Source organism: Kryptolebias marmoratus, linkage group LG21 (genome assembly GCF_001649575.2).
Source record: "Kryptolebias marmoratus isolate JLee-2015 linkage group LG21, ASM164957v2, whole genome shotgun sequence".
In the NCBI taxonomy this organism is placed as follows: domain Eukaryota; kingdom Metazoa; phylum Chordata; class Actinopteri; order Cyprinodontiformes; family Rivulidae; genus Kryptolebias; species Kryptolebias marmoratus.
In genome coordinates, this window is record NC_051450.1 from 15789278 (window position 1) to 15804197 (window position 14920).

General features: G+C 49.0%; 2 protein-coding genes across 7 annotated transcripts; one reads left to right on the forward strand and one right to left on the reverse strand.

Moving 5' to 3' along the window:
* Positions 1 to 72: 72 nt before the first annotated feature.
* nktr (natural killer cell triggering receptor) lies at positions 73 to 10217 on the reverse strand. Of its 6 annotated transcripts, none has more exons than XM_017406569.3 (17): positions 10108 to 10217; positions 8622 to 8700; positions 8187 to 8261; positions 7612 to 7719; positions 7275 to 7319; positions 5916 to 6003; positions 5170 to 5199; positions 4870 to 5015; positions 4437 to 4629; positions 4195 to 4365; positions 4023 to 4110; positions 3751 to 3899; positions 1082 to 3670; positions 916 to 999; positions 783 to 842; positions 574 to 675; positions 73 to 464 (listed from the first exon to the last, which is right to left on the reverse strand). In XM_017406569.3, the coding sequence occupies exons 2-17, from the start codon at positions 8677 to 8679 to the stop codon at positions 404 to 406; spliced, it is 4047 nt and encodes a 1348-aa protein (XP_017262058.1). In that variant the 5' UTR covers positions 8680 to 8700; positions 10108 to 10217; the 3' UTR covers positions 73 to 403. The 6 variants fall into 6 exon arrangements, with proteins under 6 accessions (XP_017262058.1, XP_037829194.1, XP_017262059.1 ...); XM_037973266.1 differs by having other exon boundaries at positions 10116 to 10158; XM_017406570.3 differs by lacking the exons at positions 8187 to 8261; positions 8622 to 8700; positions 10108 to 10217 and adding an exon at positions 7025 to 7049 and having other exon boundaries at positions 7612 to 7700.
* A 29-nt stretch (positions 10218 to 10246) lies between these two features.
* On the forward strand, positions 10247 to 14027 carry sec22c (SEC22 homolog C, vesicle trafficking protein). The gene is made up of 7 exons (XM_017406573.3): positions 10247 to 10487; positions 10912 to 11123; positions 11234 to 11397; positions 11479 to 11658; positions 11737 to 11855; positions 11960 to 12025; positions 12106 to 14027. The coding sequence occupies exons 2-7, from the start codon at positions 10942 to 10944 to the stop codon at positions 12304 to 12306; spliced, it is 912 nt and encodes a 303-aa protein (XP_017262062.1). The 5' UTR covers positions 10247 to 10487; positions 10912 to 10941; the 3' UTR covers positions 12307 to 14027.
* The last annotated feature ends 893 nt before the right edge of the window (positions 14028 to 14920 follow it).

Below are 14920 nucleotides of genomic sequence, written 5' to 3' on the forward strand. Positions count from 1 at the left end.
GGGAGCTGTGATTGTTTCTAACTCCGTGTCCGACGTTCAGCCTTCAACGCTTTTAAACAAACAAACAAAAACTGCAGCTGCGTCGTTTTGTTTATTCAACAGAAACATTCAGAGAAGGAGAGAAAACGGGAGGTTTTGTGGCTCAATAATAATTAAAAAAACAAACCTGGTACAGAAAGATGGATGTTTTCATTCATAGAACTTCAGTTTGTTAAAAACTAAAACATAAAAAGTGAAATTAGAAGAAAAAACAATAAACTTCTTTTCTCTGCAGCGTCTTTAGTGGCGTTTTTTCCTCCGGCTGGTCTGAGTTCATTTATTCAGAAAATGTGGATTATTTTACATCCTGAACGGCTGCTCCCTGAAGGACTCTTCGTCCTCGGCGTCCGTCCCCCGGCGTCTCCTAACTGTACCGGCTGCTGCGGCGCGACGAGCTGCGGCTGGACGATCCGTACGACCTGTTCCTGCACGGATCGAAACGTCAGCTTTCACATCCGGGCGGCGCCGCGGCGGGAACTATCAAACACACAAAGACGCTGTCGGCGTCAGGGGGACACCTGTCGGGAGACGTACCGGGATCGGCGCTCCGAGCTGCGGTAGCTGTGGCTCCGGCGGCGGCCCCGCCTCCTGCTCGCGCTCCGACTCCGGCTGGAGTAGCTGTAGTAAGAGTCCGACCTGCAGACAGACGATGGTGGCCATGGTAACCATCCTCACCGGCTTTAATCCTTCATCCTCTTTCAGGAATTCGGCGACAATCGGATCTGTTTTGATAAGTCACAAACCTGGACCTCCGGTGGTGATTATACGAGCGTCTCCTCGACGGACTCCTGCTGTACGTCCGACTGAAGGGAAAGAAGAAGAAACTGAACTTCCAGGTCTTCCCTCAGCGGGAACGCCGTTTGTGTGTGTGTGTACCTGTGACTCCTGTAGCTCCGATACGTGCTGCTGCGAGACCGGGACCGCCTCCTCCGCCGCCTCCTCCGACTCCGGCTGCGGCTCCTTAAAGGGCGAAGCGAGAAAACGACTGAAAGAATCGAACGCTCGGCTCGAAGGCGGACGGGTGCCGGCGGCGCCCTCCTACCTGGAGGAGTAGGTGTAGCTGCGGGATCGACTCCTGGACCGGCTGGAGGAGCGGGACCAGGCGCTGGAGCCGGAGCGGGACTTCCTGGGTGGGGACGCCGCCTCCTCCGGGGAGCGAGCGCGGGGCGCAGACGGCGACCTCTCCTCGCTGGAGCTGTCCTGGTTCCGGGGCCTCTGGTTGAGCCGCGCCGTCTTGCGGACCTCGTCGAACAGCGAGCCCGGCCGGACCCGGCTCGTGCTCTTGATCTCCATCCTCACCAGCCGAGCGCCGGGCGCCTGGCTCTGCTGGGTTTGGGCGTTCTTCGCGGTGGCGGCGACGAGAGGTTGAAAGCTCGCGTTCTGCGGAGCCGACGTTCCTTTCAGCGGCTTCCATTTGAAGTTCAGCGCCGGTTTGGTTCCTTCTTCTTCTTCTTCTTCTCTCCGGGCGGCAGCAGCGACCTCAGGGCGCTCCCTGCTCTGGAGGAAAGCGCCGTCGCCACTGGCCGCGTCCGACGCCTCGGAGGCGGACTTCAGGGTCGCCTCGGACGCGCTGCCGTGGAGCTCCTGTGCGACGGGAGTCTGGATGACGACGTCGTGCTCCGGAGTGCAGATGTCCATGTCTTCCGGCGCCTCGTGTTCCTTGGCGTCCGGGAGGTGGGCGCCGTCACCGCCGGAGGAGCGTTTAGCTGTCCTGCTTCCTTCCTTTAACCTCTGCTGACTCCGCTCTTCTTCTCTGGGAGGACTTCCGGCCTTCTTGCTGGCCTCTTTGCCGGAGTTTTCCTTGACAACCCTGGCGGCTTCGTCCTCCTCCTCCTCCTCGAACTCCAAAGGAGGCTGCCAGTGGAACGTCTGCCTCAGCTTCTGGTGTCGCCTCTTGGCCTTCTTCGTCTTGTCCTTGCTGTGATGGGAACCGGCCTTGCCCTCGCTCCTCCTCTTGTGTTTATGCTTCCGTTTGGCCTTTTTCTTACTCTTGTGCTTCTCCGGCTCCGCTGCCTTCTCGTGCCCTTCGTCCGACGAGGAAGAGGAGGGAGCGGCTGCGGCGGCGAGCTTGCGCGCCACCGACGCGTCGGGCGTCTTCTTCGACGCCTCGCGATCCGACTCGGAGCTGGCCTCCCCTTCCTCCTTTTCGGACGCGGCGGCTGTCCTGCTCGTCATGTTCTCGGCGTCGCTGTCTGAATTCCACCCGGTGAGAGAGGACACCTTCTTGTCCCGACCCGCGGCGGTCCGGACGTCCTGCTGCAGGGTCTTCGCCGGGACGCCGTCGTCCCTCCGGCTCACCTGCTCGCCGTCACTGTCCCACTCAGACCAGCTGTTGAAGCGCTCGGCGGGGACGGAGCCGGACTGCGAGGCGCCGCCTTCTTTTCTCGTCTCCAGAGAGCCGATGACGCCGGGGCTCCTCTCCAACCCTGGGACGCCGTCCCCGCTGTTACTGAGGGAAATGTACTTGTCCAAGTTCTGGATCCTCTTCAGAGAGCTGTAGTACTCCTTCCACTCGTTTTCCAAGGAGTTCCTCTTGCTGCTGCTCGTCTTCTGGTCGCTCTCCGTGTCGGACCTGTTGGGAGACGACCTGGACCCGGACCTGCTGGAACTCCTGCTCCCGGAGCGGCTGTAGGACTCGCTTCTGGACGACCTGCTGCGCGAATGGCGCGCGGGTTTGCGCTCCCGAGAGTCCTCTGGTCCAGGCTTCAGTGAAACTGCAGCCTTTTCCGTGACGGTTTCCGCCGCCGCTGCCATCGCCGCCGTTGCTGCAGAGGGCTTCCCGGGCGCTGCTTTAGCTTTGATCTCCTGGATGTGGATGTAGGAGGGCTTCCAGGGTTTCTGCCCCGGCTTCCAGCGGGACGGAGGAGGACTGTCGCTCAGAGGGATGACGGGGACCCTTTCGGGGACAGGGACCGCCGGTGGCTTGGGGGCAAGAGGGATCTTGTTCTCCGGGAGCTTCTCGGTCCCGCTCACCGTGGCGTCTGCTTTGGGCTTCCTAATCTGCCTCTTCTTTGGAGATCTGGTCCTGCTCCTCTTTCTAGACTCAGACCTAGAAGTGGACCTGGACCTGGACCTGGACCTGGACCTGGACCTGGATCTGGACCTGGATCTGGACCTAGACTTGGACCTGGATCTGTCCCTAGATCTTGATCGGGACCTAAAATAGGACGGCGATCTGGATCTCGATAAAGACCGACTTCTGGACCTGGAGGGGTTTCTGGATCTTGAATAGGACCTGTACCGGCCTCCGGACCTGGACCGGCTGCTTGTGTAGGACCTGGAGTTGGACTTGGAAGCGGACGGCGAGGATCGAGGTCTTCTCCTGGTCGACGAGTGACGCAGGCTCGAAGGAGACCGAGTCAGCGACCGGGATCTTCTGGACTTCCCCTCCGGAGACGCCGACCTTTCACCTTTGGACCTGTGACGTTCCGAAGGCCCGTCCTTGGAGCTCTTCTTCTTGCCGTGTTTGCGTTTTTTGCTCTTCTTCTTGCGTTTGGCTTTCTTCTTCCCCTTTTTGGTCGGCCGGCGCAGGCTGGAGCCGGCGGAGCTGCAGTCCGAGGAGCGCTCTCCCGACGGGGAGCGCGCCGAGCCGCTCCTGTCGTCCCACCGGCTCGAGGAGCGGTCGTTCAACCTGTCAGGTCAAAACGGGCGTGAAGGAAACTAAAGAGAAGCCGAGCTGTAAAAAAACCGAAGGTCGCTTGAAGCTCCTACTTGTCTCCTTTGCTCCACCTCTCCGTGCTCGGAGGCTGATAGTTCTTGGTCCGCTTCATTTCTTCTTTCCAGTGCGGCGGCGTTTCGCTGCTTCCGCACTCCTCGACGGACGCAGAGCGGGACTTCGACCTGGTGGGGGTGTGGTATCGCTGCGAAGACAAAACAAACGACCTGTCAGCAATTTTGCACACAAGTTAGAGTTAAGCATCACTCCACTGTTAAAAAGAAACAAAACGAAATGATGTCTGATCTGATTCGAGAAGCGAGCGTACGATTGTTCCTCTGCCTCGGATTTTCCGTCCGGACTTCGACACCGATGGTTTCGGCTCAGCTGAGGGAGTAGCTTCTTCTTTCTCTAGTCTGAAAAACACAAGACTGGGTTTCAAAACAACGAGGTCAAACGCCGTAGCTGTGCAGAACGTGGCGGGATCTTTGATTACTGACACTTCTGCTTTAACTTCCTGAGAGGGCATGTCCCGTCGCAGCAGGAAGCGGTTCTCCGGCACCGGCGGGATTTCCTCCGGCCGGACGAGCGGCTTCTCCCTCTTCCCGTCGGGCTCCTTCTCCTCTTCGGCGTCGTTCGCTCCCGGCTCTTCCCCCGCCGCCTCCGGAGAGCTGGAACAACGCGGCACGTTCATGTACCCGAGAGGACTCCCGGCGCGAGGCGGATAGAAAGAGAAAGGCACCTGTGCTCGGACGGGAGTACGCTCGTCTTCTTCTTCCCCGCTCGCCTTTTCTTCTTCGATGGCTTGACCTTTGCGTGTTTTTTGTTCCTGTGGCGTTTCAGCTTCTCTTCGGATTCGCCTCCGGACTCTCCCGACGAGCGGGAGGACGAGTCGTCCGAGTTCAGGGAGGCCCTCTTCCGCTTGCCATCGAGCACTGGAAGTAAAAAAAAAACAACACAGACGGAACGGACGTGAATGAAACGAAACGTGCTGACCGAGCGTCGGCAGGGCAACAAAGATCCCCTCGTTGATCCCCATTATGGAGAAGCTTGTCCCACCCAAACGCCTAACAGCTGCAGGTGAAACGAGCTTTTTAACGAGCTCGGGGGCGACAAACGTTCATTAGCTGTCACTAAGCTGCGTGGAGTGATTAGAAGAGGAGCGGCGGGCCTACCGTCGTTGGCGGACTTTGTGATCAGCTGCCCACAGTCCACCACCCGCACGTCGGCGTAGGGTCTGCTCGCTGAGTCCGTCTTCAGCCCCTCGATCTTCTTGACCACCTCGAAGCCAGAGATGACGTGGCCGAAGACTACGTCGACGCTGCGCGGCGAGAAGAGAAGATCCTGTTTCCTTTTGGCTCGCGGCTCAACTTAAAGCTCGCGTTAGGAATTTTTTATTTATTTATTTATTTTTGTAATCGAAACACGGAAAAGTTAGAAGCCTGGTTTTAAGAAGCTTTTCTGCTTCTCCTTACCTGTCGAGGTGGGGCGCCATCTTGGTTGTGCTGTTTGGACAGAAACATCCACCAAACCAGGAACCAACCAGTTGGTGGAGTCATGAAAAAGGAAAAAGAAATGGGCGGAAAATGAGAAAACCAATCAAGCAGACGACAGAAGGATGCTACAGATCTCAGGAAAAAAATTAAAATAATCTTGATTTATTTTAGATTCGATATCAAATCCACCCTTTAAATTTTGAAATAACACCAATCAGGAGTGAAGCAAATGACCTGATCGTGTTTTAATCAACCCCTAAAGAGTCAAAATAATCCACCTACAGCTTCGTCCTCAGTGGGAATTAAACTTGGTCAAATAACACTTAAAGCCATCAGACATGTCTTACTGTGCAGAATGTTTGTAAATATAAAGAACTAGGTGAAAAAATACAGTCAGGAGAGATGAAGACAGAGAAACACAGCCTTTGAGACATATTACCTTGGAAGAGCAGGATGCTAGAGTTTCTGTAAATTTTACACAAAAAACGGCAAGAGAAAAAAAAAATGTAACACATTTGTGGGTAAAAAAAGAAAGAATCGAATGTTTCTCTGCAGTTTGAAATCTAACGTCACAGAGAGAGAGGGGGGGGGGGAGAGAGGGGGGAGGAATGACAATATCTACTCTGCAGGGTCACTAAGGAGGAAGGGAAGGAGGAGACATCTACAGCAGAGCATCCAGGGTGACAGGAAATCGGCGCGGTGCGCTCGCGGCGCCGGCGACTCACATGAAAAACTGAGAGCCGTTCGTGTTCTTCCCACGATTGGCCATCGACAGCAGGAAGGGCCTGTCGTGTTTGAGAATGAAATTCTCGTCTGTCGGGTACAAAACAAAAGAAACAAACGACAAATGAAAAACTAAAGGCGAACGATGAGAACACACGGCGTTAAGAGTCACGCTGACGGGGCGGTTCAGACGGCGCTACGGCGTCCTCCCGGGGCGGTGTTCGGGCGCTTTAAGCTGATTTTGGTGAAAGTCGTTTTAATATAAACTGGAAGAAATCGAATGTTTGTTCGTGACGGGCCTGGAGGGCTAAACTGGACGGCGTGTCGCTGGAGTTCAAAGGTTTCGAGTCGAACGTGGAGGAACGAGCCCGAGCTCTAAAAGAAAGGCGGTGCCGTCCCTTTCCTCACCAGAGCACGGCGGCGCAATTAACGCGGTTTCTGTCTCCTAACGCGGCCGGGAGGATCGGCGAACTTTCAGCGGCGTCCGATCCAATCCTGGTCCGGGAGGGGCCGCCGTCCTGCAGGTTTTAGGCGCTTCCCTTGCTTGACTTAAACAACCGGGTGACCGACGGGACCTGCAGGGCGGCGGCCTCTCCAGGACCAGACGCCGCCGCTGCAGAGGAAAACAGGCCCGTTTTATGGCGACGGCCAACGAACATCTGAACCTGAAGACAGACGTGTCAGTTTGAACAGGTGTGTATATTTATATACGTGTAATTTCACGCAGACGGTCTGAAAACTCTCAGGGAAGAAGTGAAATCTGTAAAAAGAAAACGTTTGTGACATATCTGCATTGTGTCTCAGATGAACAAAAAGCTCTTCAGCTCAAAGATTTCATTAAATTAACTGAATATCTTCATGAGATTTCCATGTGTGTGATTTCTACTTTATTCTATTTTCTTTCCCACCCACGCTGTGACTCCAAACATGACCTCCCCTCAGTAATATATACCGGGATTAGTCCCGTTCTTACAGTAAGTTTGGAGGAGCACCGGTTATCTGACTGAATGGTGAATGGTGAAGCTTTCAGAGCATAACATGAGTTTCCTTGTTGCTACAGAAGGTGGTGGGAGCTATGGTGGCATGGTGTTACGGAGCTGTGCACGCTTACCTGCTCATTTTTGCAAAAGACCACTCTACAAATGAGAGAATACGTTGAAAGTTTTAGCTTTCAGTAAAGAGAACGGCTGCTTCCCATGCTGATTTGATAAAGCTCACATGTAAACAGGTCAACTAAGCCTCATACACACACACACACAGAACTAAATGGAACATAAGCACATGCAGCATTAAGCTCGTATCCAAAGAGTCACATCTACGACATATTTAGGCTGCGTATTAAAGACTGATAGTTCAAATACCTTCAAAGTAGCCACCGTAAATGGATTCTCCTCCTCTTCCATTTCCTGCAAACGTTAAAAAATAGGAAATCCTGATTGTGCTCACAGGTGCTGTCTCGCTCAAATTTAAAACAAAAAACAGATGAAACTAAAGCTACTGCAGCACTGAGGCAGACATTAGCCATAATCCTAAAGCATGTTTCACTTCAGGCTGGGATTAAATCAACAGTTTTATCCAATTATTTCTATTTTTTTCCTGTTTTGGTTTGAATTTACTGGCAGGTACGGATGTGTCACATTGTTAAAACAAATCCAAGTTAAACTGAGAGCTAAACTAACTTTTTGTTTTTGCTTTTACCTTCTGTGAAGTCGCCTCCTTGAACCATGAAGTTTTTCACCACTCGGTGAAAAGTGGAGCCTTTGTAGCACAGCTTTTTGCCCGTGATTTTGCCCGTTCCCCTTTCACCTGCGGCCGCACGGAAACAGAACAGAGTTAAAACCGGGTGTCCGTGACGCCCCGAACAAAAAAAGGGAATTTCACACCTTCGGTCGGACACGTTGGTTTGTTTTAACGCCAACCGGGGACGGAGAACCACGACGTTCTCCGGGCTGCTTTCAGACAAAAACAGCTCTGAAAGATTAAGTTTCTAATCTGTTAATTCGTCGGTTTTTAGTGCCTTGATTGCAGCTCTGATTACACGAGCCGTTAGAGGCCATGGGAAGGACCGCACGCCGTTTAAGCTCCTAGCCACATCGGCGACACATTTCCCAAAACGGGAAGGGGGTGGAAAACACACACCTCCGTGTGACGAATGAAACATCACGTCTTTATTCCACTCTTCCGTTATCAGATGACGCTCTGTAAACGAACAGCTCGGATCCAGAGCTGGCAAATGTCGCAAACTTAAAAAACGGGACGGGAATATCACTTACCTGTGCACAAACAGAGAAAGTTCTTGCTTGTCCTGGGACAAACATCGGAGAAAAGCTGAAAGACTATGCGCCCAACTACAAACAAAAAAAACAGAAGAGAAACAGCAGTTAGAACTAAATTCACTTCAGTTTCTTGTAACTGGGTTATTTTGTTTTAAATAACTGAGGATAAATGCTGCTAACACACTCAGAGGACTACATTTTGTCGCAGCAGCTCGAGTACAGACCGAACCAGTCTATCAAGCCTTTCTATACCGGGGGTGTTCCACTTTCATTTTGTCGAATAAACGCTCCGAGGAAACACACAAAAAAACAAAACACATGGATTAAAAGATTCCTTGTCAAGAGCGTTAGTTTAAAGTCCAAACGCAGAAGCGCTGACTGCACGACTCCAGTCACTATCCCACCTTTAAATTGGACAAACAGCCCTCTTACCTGGCTCCCGGTTCAGTTCCACGTCAAAGTAACACTGAGGGCGGTCTTTCACCCCCATGGCGATTGAAGTCCAGGTGACCTAAAAGGCAGACGGAGGACGAAACTTAAGAAACTAAGCAGAAATATTTGTTTGAAACCACTTAACAGGCACCCTTTTAACAAGGCAGCTTAATGCCTAAAAGCTCCAACGTGTTGGGAGGCAGCAGAGGCGAAACGATGAGGAGGAGGAGAAGGAAAAAGGACCGATGGGAGGGGAGAGAGAAGACCTTCGTGCTCTCAAGGCTTTTATGGTTTCATTTGTCTGGGACTTGTCTAACAGGTGGAATATATAAGACTTCTGATTCCTGGTTTCTGTCGTTGTGTTAATGTCTGCATTTCCTTTACTTACGCTGACATACTCCCTCATTATCGTTGGGCTATAATTTGAAATCCTGTCATCGTTCTGTCTCAAACTTAAAGCAGAGAGCGCGTCTTCTGCTCGATGAAAACACAAAAATAGCACCAAAGGGTGATATTCAGGACACTTGTCGGGTCGCATTAAGGTGTAGAAAAGTCAGTTTTAGGCATTTATCTGCTCCAACACAAGTTTTGTAACCGAACAGGTCGACATCAGGTTTCCAGAGCGTTGATGGCATACAGAGGAGGTGATAAATCCTTTGGATCGGGTGTCCTGGAGCGGGGAAAGATGTCCAGTCCTGCTCCAGGAGGGCCGCTGCCCTGTGTGTTTTAGGCGTTTCTCTGAATGAACGAGGACCGGGTTTTGCCTCAACCAGGTTCTGCAAATCTGGGTTTACGCAACAGATCTTCAGAGCCAGACTTATTGGGGACGGAGCTAAATATATGATAAGAAATAAAACATGAAGGAAAAACTCTCCAGAGAGTGATTAAAGCAGCTCTAAACTCATGTTAAAGCAGCTCTAAACTCATGTTAAACTTTAAATAAGATGAACACAGAGGTATTAATGATGTGCTGATCTTATTACTCGGGTAAAGGATGAATAAATCAGTATTAACTGGAAAAGCTGGAAGTAATTGGTGGGTCCTCACCTTCACTTCAGACTACCACATTCCTAAAATACCAAAAGCAGATGAGAAAACCTGCACCATGTCGCTAGCTTTCACTAAAAACTAATCAAGATGAAATGACCCAAACAAAATAAGTATTGGTGTCAATATTTATTACTCTCAAAATGTATAATTTCGAAGTTAGTTACACGTACAGGTAACTATGACTTCAAACCTTTAAGCTGAAGTTTAAAAAAAACTATTTATTTCCAGAGCCTCTTTGGTAAACAGCAGCAAACAAACCCGGAGCGCTTCCACAAAGCTAACAGCTAACGGCTAGCTAACGGCTAAGTTAAGTTAGCAAAAGCAGCTTCCGTTACATTTCTTGTCAAATATATATATATATTTATATTTAATTTACCGTAAGCTTAAAAACTCTATTTGCAAGAGCTAAAACCTGTAGGCTACATAACTTACTTACCTACTTACAGTAGCTAGCCAGGGGGGGGGGGAGCTAGTCACTGACGGAGGTCGACGATTAGCTTCAGCTAACTTCCGTCAACTGGCGTTCTCGAGTAAATTTGTCCCTCCCGATGACCCGTAGCAGATTTGTTGTTGTTCTTTAAGGCTAGGAGCTAAGTTCAAGTTAGCTCCCTTGACTATTTAAAGATCTCGTCGTATTTGAAAGTCTTCTTAGAGATTTTTCAGTTGAATTTAATCGTCATTCGCTTTAATATATAATATATTTGAAGCTGGCTTTCTTCGACTTGTTTATTTCTTTGATATAATGCTACAGTTAGCTAGCTAACTTTAGCTTATAAGGTGCAGCATGATGATGATGAGCTCCATAATTATGATGAGGTAAGGTGAAACACGGTGTTGAATTAAATATTTAATTTGTCTTAGTTTCAAAAGGCAAGTTTTATGCTTCTTAATGAAGAAAGTCTGCAGTTTTACACAGTGGATATGTTAACTCATACAATGTATTAGTTTTTTTAATAGTTAAACTTGTTTGTTTTAAATATATTTATAACTCAAATGATCTGTTTGTTGTAATGTGTGGATTGTCATTTTTATTGCTTAGTATAATACTTGGAAAAAGAACTGAACACGGTTTGTTTTTTCTTCAAGATAATAAGTAATCATGTAAATAATTAGTATTTATTTGTAATGAAAACAGGTCAGTGCGATGTGGTGTTGTTAAACAGCACCTCAAACTGAAACACAATAGCAGTCACTGCTATAAACTCTGGAAAAAAAAAGCTTTTTTTGGTTCTCCACGCAGGCTGTGTGTCCTTCATGGAGCCCGAGGAGCATGTCTCTGATCCTGTTTGCGTTCGTGGTGCGGGTCAGGGATGGACTCCCCCTGTCGGCGTCCACCGACTTCGAGCACAACCGGGAGCTGCAGGAGAGGAAGCAGCAGCTCAGGACCATCTGCAGGTCGCTGGCCGGCCTTTCTGACCGAGGCACCGTTAAGGGCCAGCAGCTCCACATATAGTAAGCGCTCGGCCAGCTAAAAGCTGCGTTTTGTCCTCTTTTCTTTGCACAAACGACACCGCCCTTGTCTCGCGCACCTGGCTGTTTGTTTACCTGTCTTACCTGTTCAGCTTCACCTCCTCGGAGGGTGTGTCCTACATGAGCGTGTGCCACAGCAGCCTCCCCGTCGCTAAAGCCTTCTGCTTCCTGGAAGACCTGCGCTGGGAGTTCACGGCGCGCTTCGGCGGCTCCGCCGTCACCCTGGCAGCCAGGCCGTACCCGTTTTTGGAATTCGGTGAGGGGAGAGAAACGGCGTCGCGTTTTCGACGGTTCGGTGCTTTCGATTTATAATTTGATTCTTGATTCCTGCTAACAGACAGCTGCATTCAAAAGCTGAAGCAGCAGTACAACCAGACGGGCGGTCCAGCGCTGGAGGTGACTCTGGCAGAAGTCCAGGAGGACCTGAGAGCCCGTCCACCGCAAGTAATCGACTTGGACGAGGTGGCGCTAACGAACGGCGTTGCAAATGGACATGTGGAGCCAAGTCCTGCGTCAGGTAGGAGAGAAACGACCAAAAAACACCCACAACGCGACGCCGTTTTAAGGCTATAAATGTCTCCTCCTGTCTCCACAGGCAAGACTCTGAGGCTGGAACCGGTGACGCCGCCGGGGATCCTGTCGCTCGTCCTGAACATTGTGTGCGCGTCCCTAAACGTGATCCGCGGCGTGCACCTCGTGGAGCACGCCATCCAGGTGCGACGGACACAGGGACTCGATCACTCGTGCGCTCATATGTTAAGATGAACTTTTATTGAGAAGCGGTATTTTTAATTTATCCTTGTGTTCCCTTCTCAAAGGACGACAATGACGGCGTTTGGAATGTCGCGGCGTTCCTGGTGGCGTTCGTCTGCTGTGCTTCTCAGGTAAGCGGCAGGTCACCGCCTGAACCCGGCCGCTCGTGCTGGAGTCTTTCTAACGTGTGGTGCTGTTCCCGGCTCCGCAGTGCCACCTGTACCTGTTCCACTCCTCCCAGAAGAAGCTGAAGTCCTTCTTCCTGCTGGGCGCCATTGTCCTGTGCAACTCGCGCCTGCTCGGCTTGAGGAATGCCTGGCAGCTCGCCTTCCACGTTTCCGTCGCTTCCCTCTCCACCTTCCTCACCCTCGCTCGCAAAGTCCAACGCAGGCCGGACGACTGTGGCGTCTGAGGAGCACCGCCGGGCGGTTCGGGAGGAAGTTCAACTCAAAAAAGACATTTGTGAACTTTGTTTCGTCGCGGTAGCTTCAGGCTCGAAGCTCGCGTTCAGATAGTTTTAAAGACGAGGCGTCATTTAAAGCTGAACTGAAATCAAATCTCAAAAAACTGACAGTTCATGAATGTTATTTAAACACATCCACACCACATTGAAGGGACCCCTTTTTTTGGCCTAAAAGTTAAATAAACAGTTTTTAGCGTTTTAGTCAATAATTTCCAAAGTGGGGGATTTGTGGAGTATCCTTCCTGGGTTCATGACGTGCGCTACTGTCCGGTTGTTTACTAGTGGAAAAGGAAGAAGAAGCCCTTTTTTGAACATGAAGAAATGCCGGAAGACTTTGCGGGAGTAACGGATCTACAACCATTCCAGTTTGAACCTGAACCGACGGCTGGATCTCCGGAATCAGATGCAGACTCTTCAGATTCGGGTTCTGATGATCACCAGGACCGTCATGGCCGACAAAACAAAGCACATAACGACCAAGTTGGGAATGTGGAACAGTGAAAACCGATTATCCACAGATCATTGTCATGACAGCACAGGACACAAAAAATCAACATAAAGACGTCAGGAGAGAGCTAACGATGCTAACCGGATGCTAACTCGTAAACAACGTGAGCGCGCCTCAGATTAGCGTTTATAAACTCTAACACCAGATTAAACTAATCAACAACAGGTTCAGACTCTGACTTTTGTTCAGTCACACATGGATTATTTATATTTTTTCCTCAACAACAAACTGATCTCAGGCTGTCGGCCTGTAAGCGGCTCAGACCTTTTTAACGACAGCGAGCGTTCACGTCACATCTGAAGTACAACTTCCTGTTTCTCCTCTCCTTCTCTGTGGCGATGTCCTCCTCCACATTTGGCTTTCTTTTAAAATTAAAAATAGTCGGCGAAAGGTCCTGTTTTTTTTTTTTTGGCGTGAAGCCAGTGCGCCGCATTAACGAGGGTCGGAGCGGTGCTTCTCTTCGAAGTGGTCCGAACCTGAGTTCTGATAGGAATTCCCAAATCGGAGGAAGGTCCAGTGGTATTCAAACGATTAATTCCAACAAACTCAACTATTCATCCACTCCCAATTTTTACAGTCAGCATACTTTATGCTTTTCTCTCACTGATGTTGGCTTCGAAACACTTTTCAGTTCAGCTTTAAACGACGTCTGATCCACGTCAGACGGGGAAGACGGCGAGTTTTTTTAACCACTGAAGCGTCGCCTGCTCCTGAACTGAACCGTTTCCTAAGAGCAGACAGTTCGAAGTCATTTATTCGTGTTTTGGAGCTACGAACGGGGTTTTTTACAGACGAAAACTAGCTGCACACGTAGGCGTTTGATTTAACTCGGTTTCAGTAAATGACGGCTGAAGCGAAGGGTAGACGGTTGAAATCAGTCCTCGTTTCGGCTTCTTTTAACTTTAGAGACTCGATTGGTGTCTTCAGATTCACCAGTTCACCTGCTTTAAAATGAAATCTTTATTATTTAACGACTTCGAGGACATTCGCTGATGATAAGACCTGGATAAAAACATATCTCCGTGTTAAATATTTTATTTTATTTCGTCGACGAATGTAAAACTGTAAACATGAAGCACTGATTTTTTTAAAAACGGCACTCTTGTCAGGATTGACGTGTTTGTCTGAAGTTAAATTATAAAATAATTATGTTTGAATTTGAGCACCTCTGCGCCTCAAGGATTGTTTATGTTTTTTTTATAAAAATAGCTCATTACTGCTTAATTATGTCGACTCAAAGAGAGAAAAGTCAGTCGTTTTAACTTTATTAATTCACCTGTTTGGTTGTTTTTTAGTTATTTTGATGGATTTATTCCAACAACATCAGCATCTATGTTCAAATATTCTAATTAAAAGTAGGAGCTGCTTGTATTTGTTCTGTAGGACATTTTTTAACACAAAAATAGCTTCCAGAGTCATCATTTTCTCGTCCGCAGGTGGGTGTTTACAGTCCAGACCAAATCATTTGTAATAAATAAATTGAGTAAATAAATAAATATCTGTGTGATTTTTAAAACGAAGGATGATTCTGTTCATTAAGACCTTTTCCGAGCACTATAATCCTATTTTTCTTTTTTTAAATGATGTGTTTTGAAGGTTTTACTGCGATTTGAAGGTAATTATTATTACAGTTTGACTGATTTTTATGGTTTTAGATGCTTTAAAAGCACCACTGAGCCACACATTTATACACCGAATCAAACTAACGATGAAAGGGAAAAATAATGTTTTTTTTTTGTGTTTCTCCAGATTTGCAGCAGATGGAGCCTTCTGACTGCGTTAAATCTGGTGTGACCTGAGACATCTGTGTGGAGCTTAAAACCGACTGAAAATAAAACTTTTTTATATTTTATTAACGTTTAGTTTATGTGATAAACTTACTGCACAAATAAAACCTAAAAGTAAACGACTTTCAGGCTCTGATCTCCCAGCAAAATACAGAAATATCCTCTTGAGAGCTTAAAGGGAAAAGAAAAAGAGTCATTTAATTATTTTGTATAAAACTGCGCAGGTTTGTACGAACATCCCTGTGTTCAGACAGGAACGACTCGGGGG

Bases quoted from the DNA above. Each gene is read 5' to 3' on its own strand.
- nktr (XM_017406569.3), bottom strand. From the start codon at position 8,679: ATGGGGGTGAAAGACCGCCCTCAGTGTTACTTTGACGTGGAACTGAAC. The intron at 7,320-7,611 runs GTAAAAGCAAAA...TAACGTTTGCAG, and splicing joins AGGAGGCGACTTCACAGAAG to GAAATGGAAGAGGAGGAGAA. The intron at 3,671-3,750 runs GTAGGAGCTTCA...TTGACCTGACAG, and splicing joins AGGTGGAGCAAAGGAGACAA to GTTGAACGACCGCTCCTCGA.
- sec22c (XM_017406573.3), top strand. From the start codon at position 10,942: ATGTCTCTGATCCTGTTTGCGTTCGTGGTGCGGGTCAGGGATGGACTC. The intron at 11,856-11,959 runs GTGCGACGGACA...CCCTTCTCAAAG, and splicing joins TCGTGGAGCACGCCATCCAG to GACGACAATGACGGCGTTTG. The intron at 12,026-12,105 runs GTAAGCGGCAGG...CCGGCTCCGCAG, and splicing joins TCGTCTGCTGTGCTTCTCAG to TGCCACCTGTACCTGTTCCA.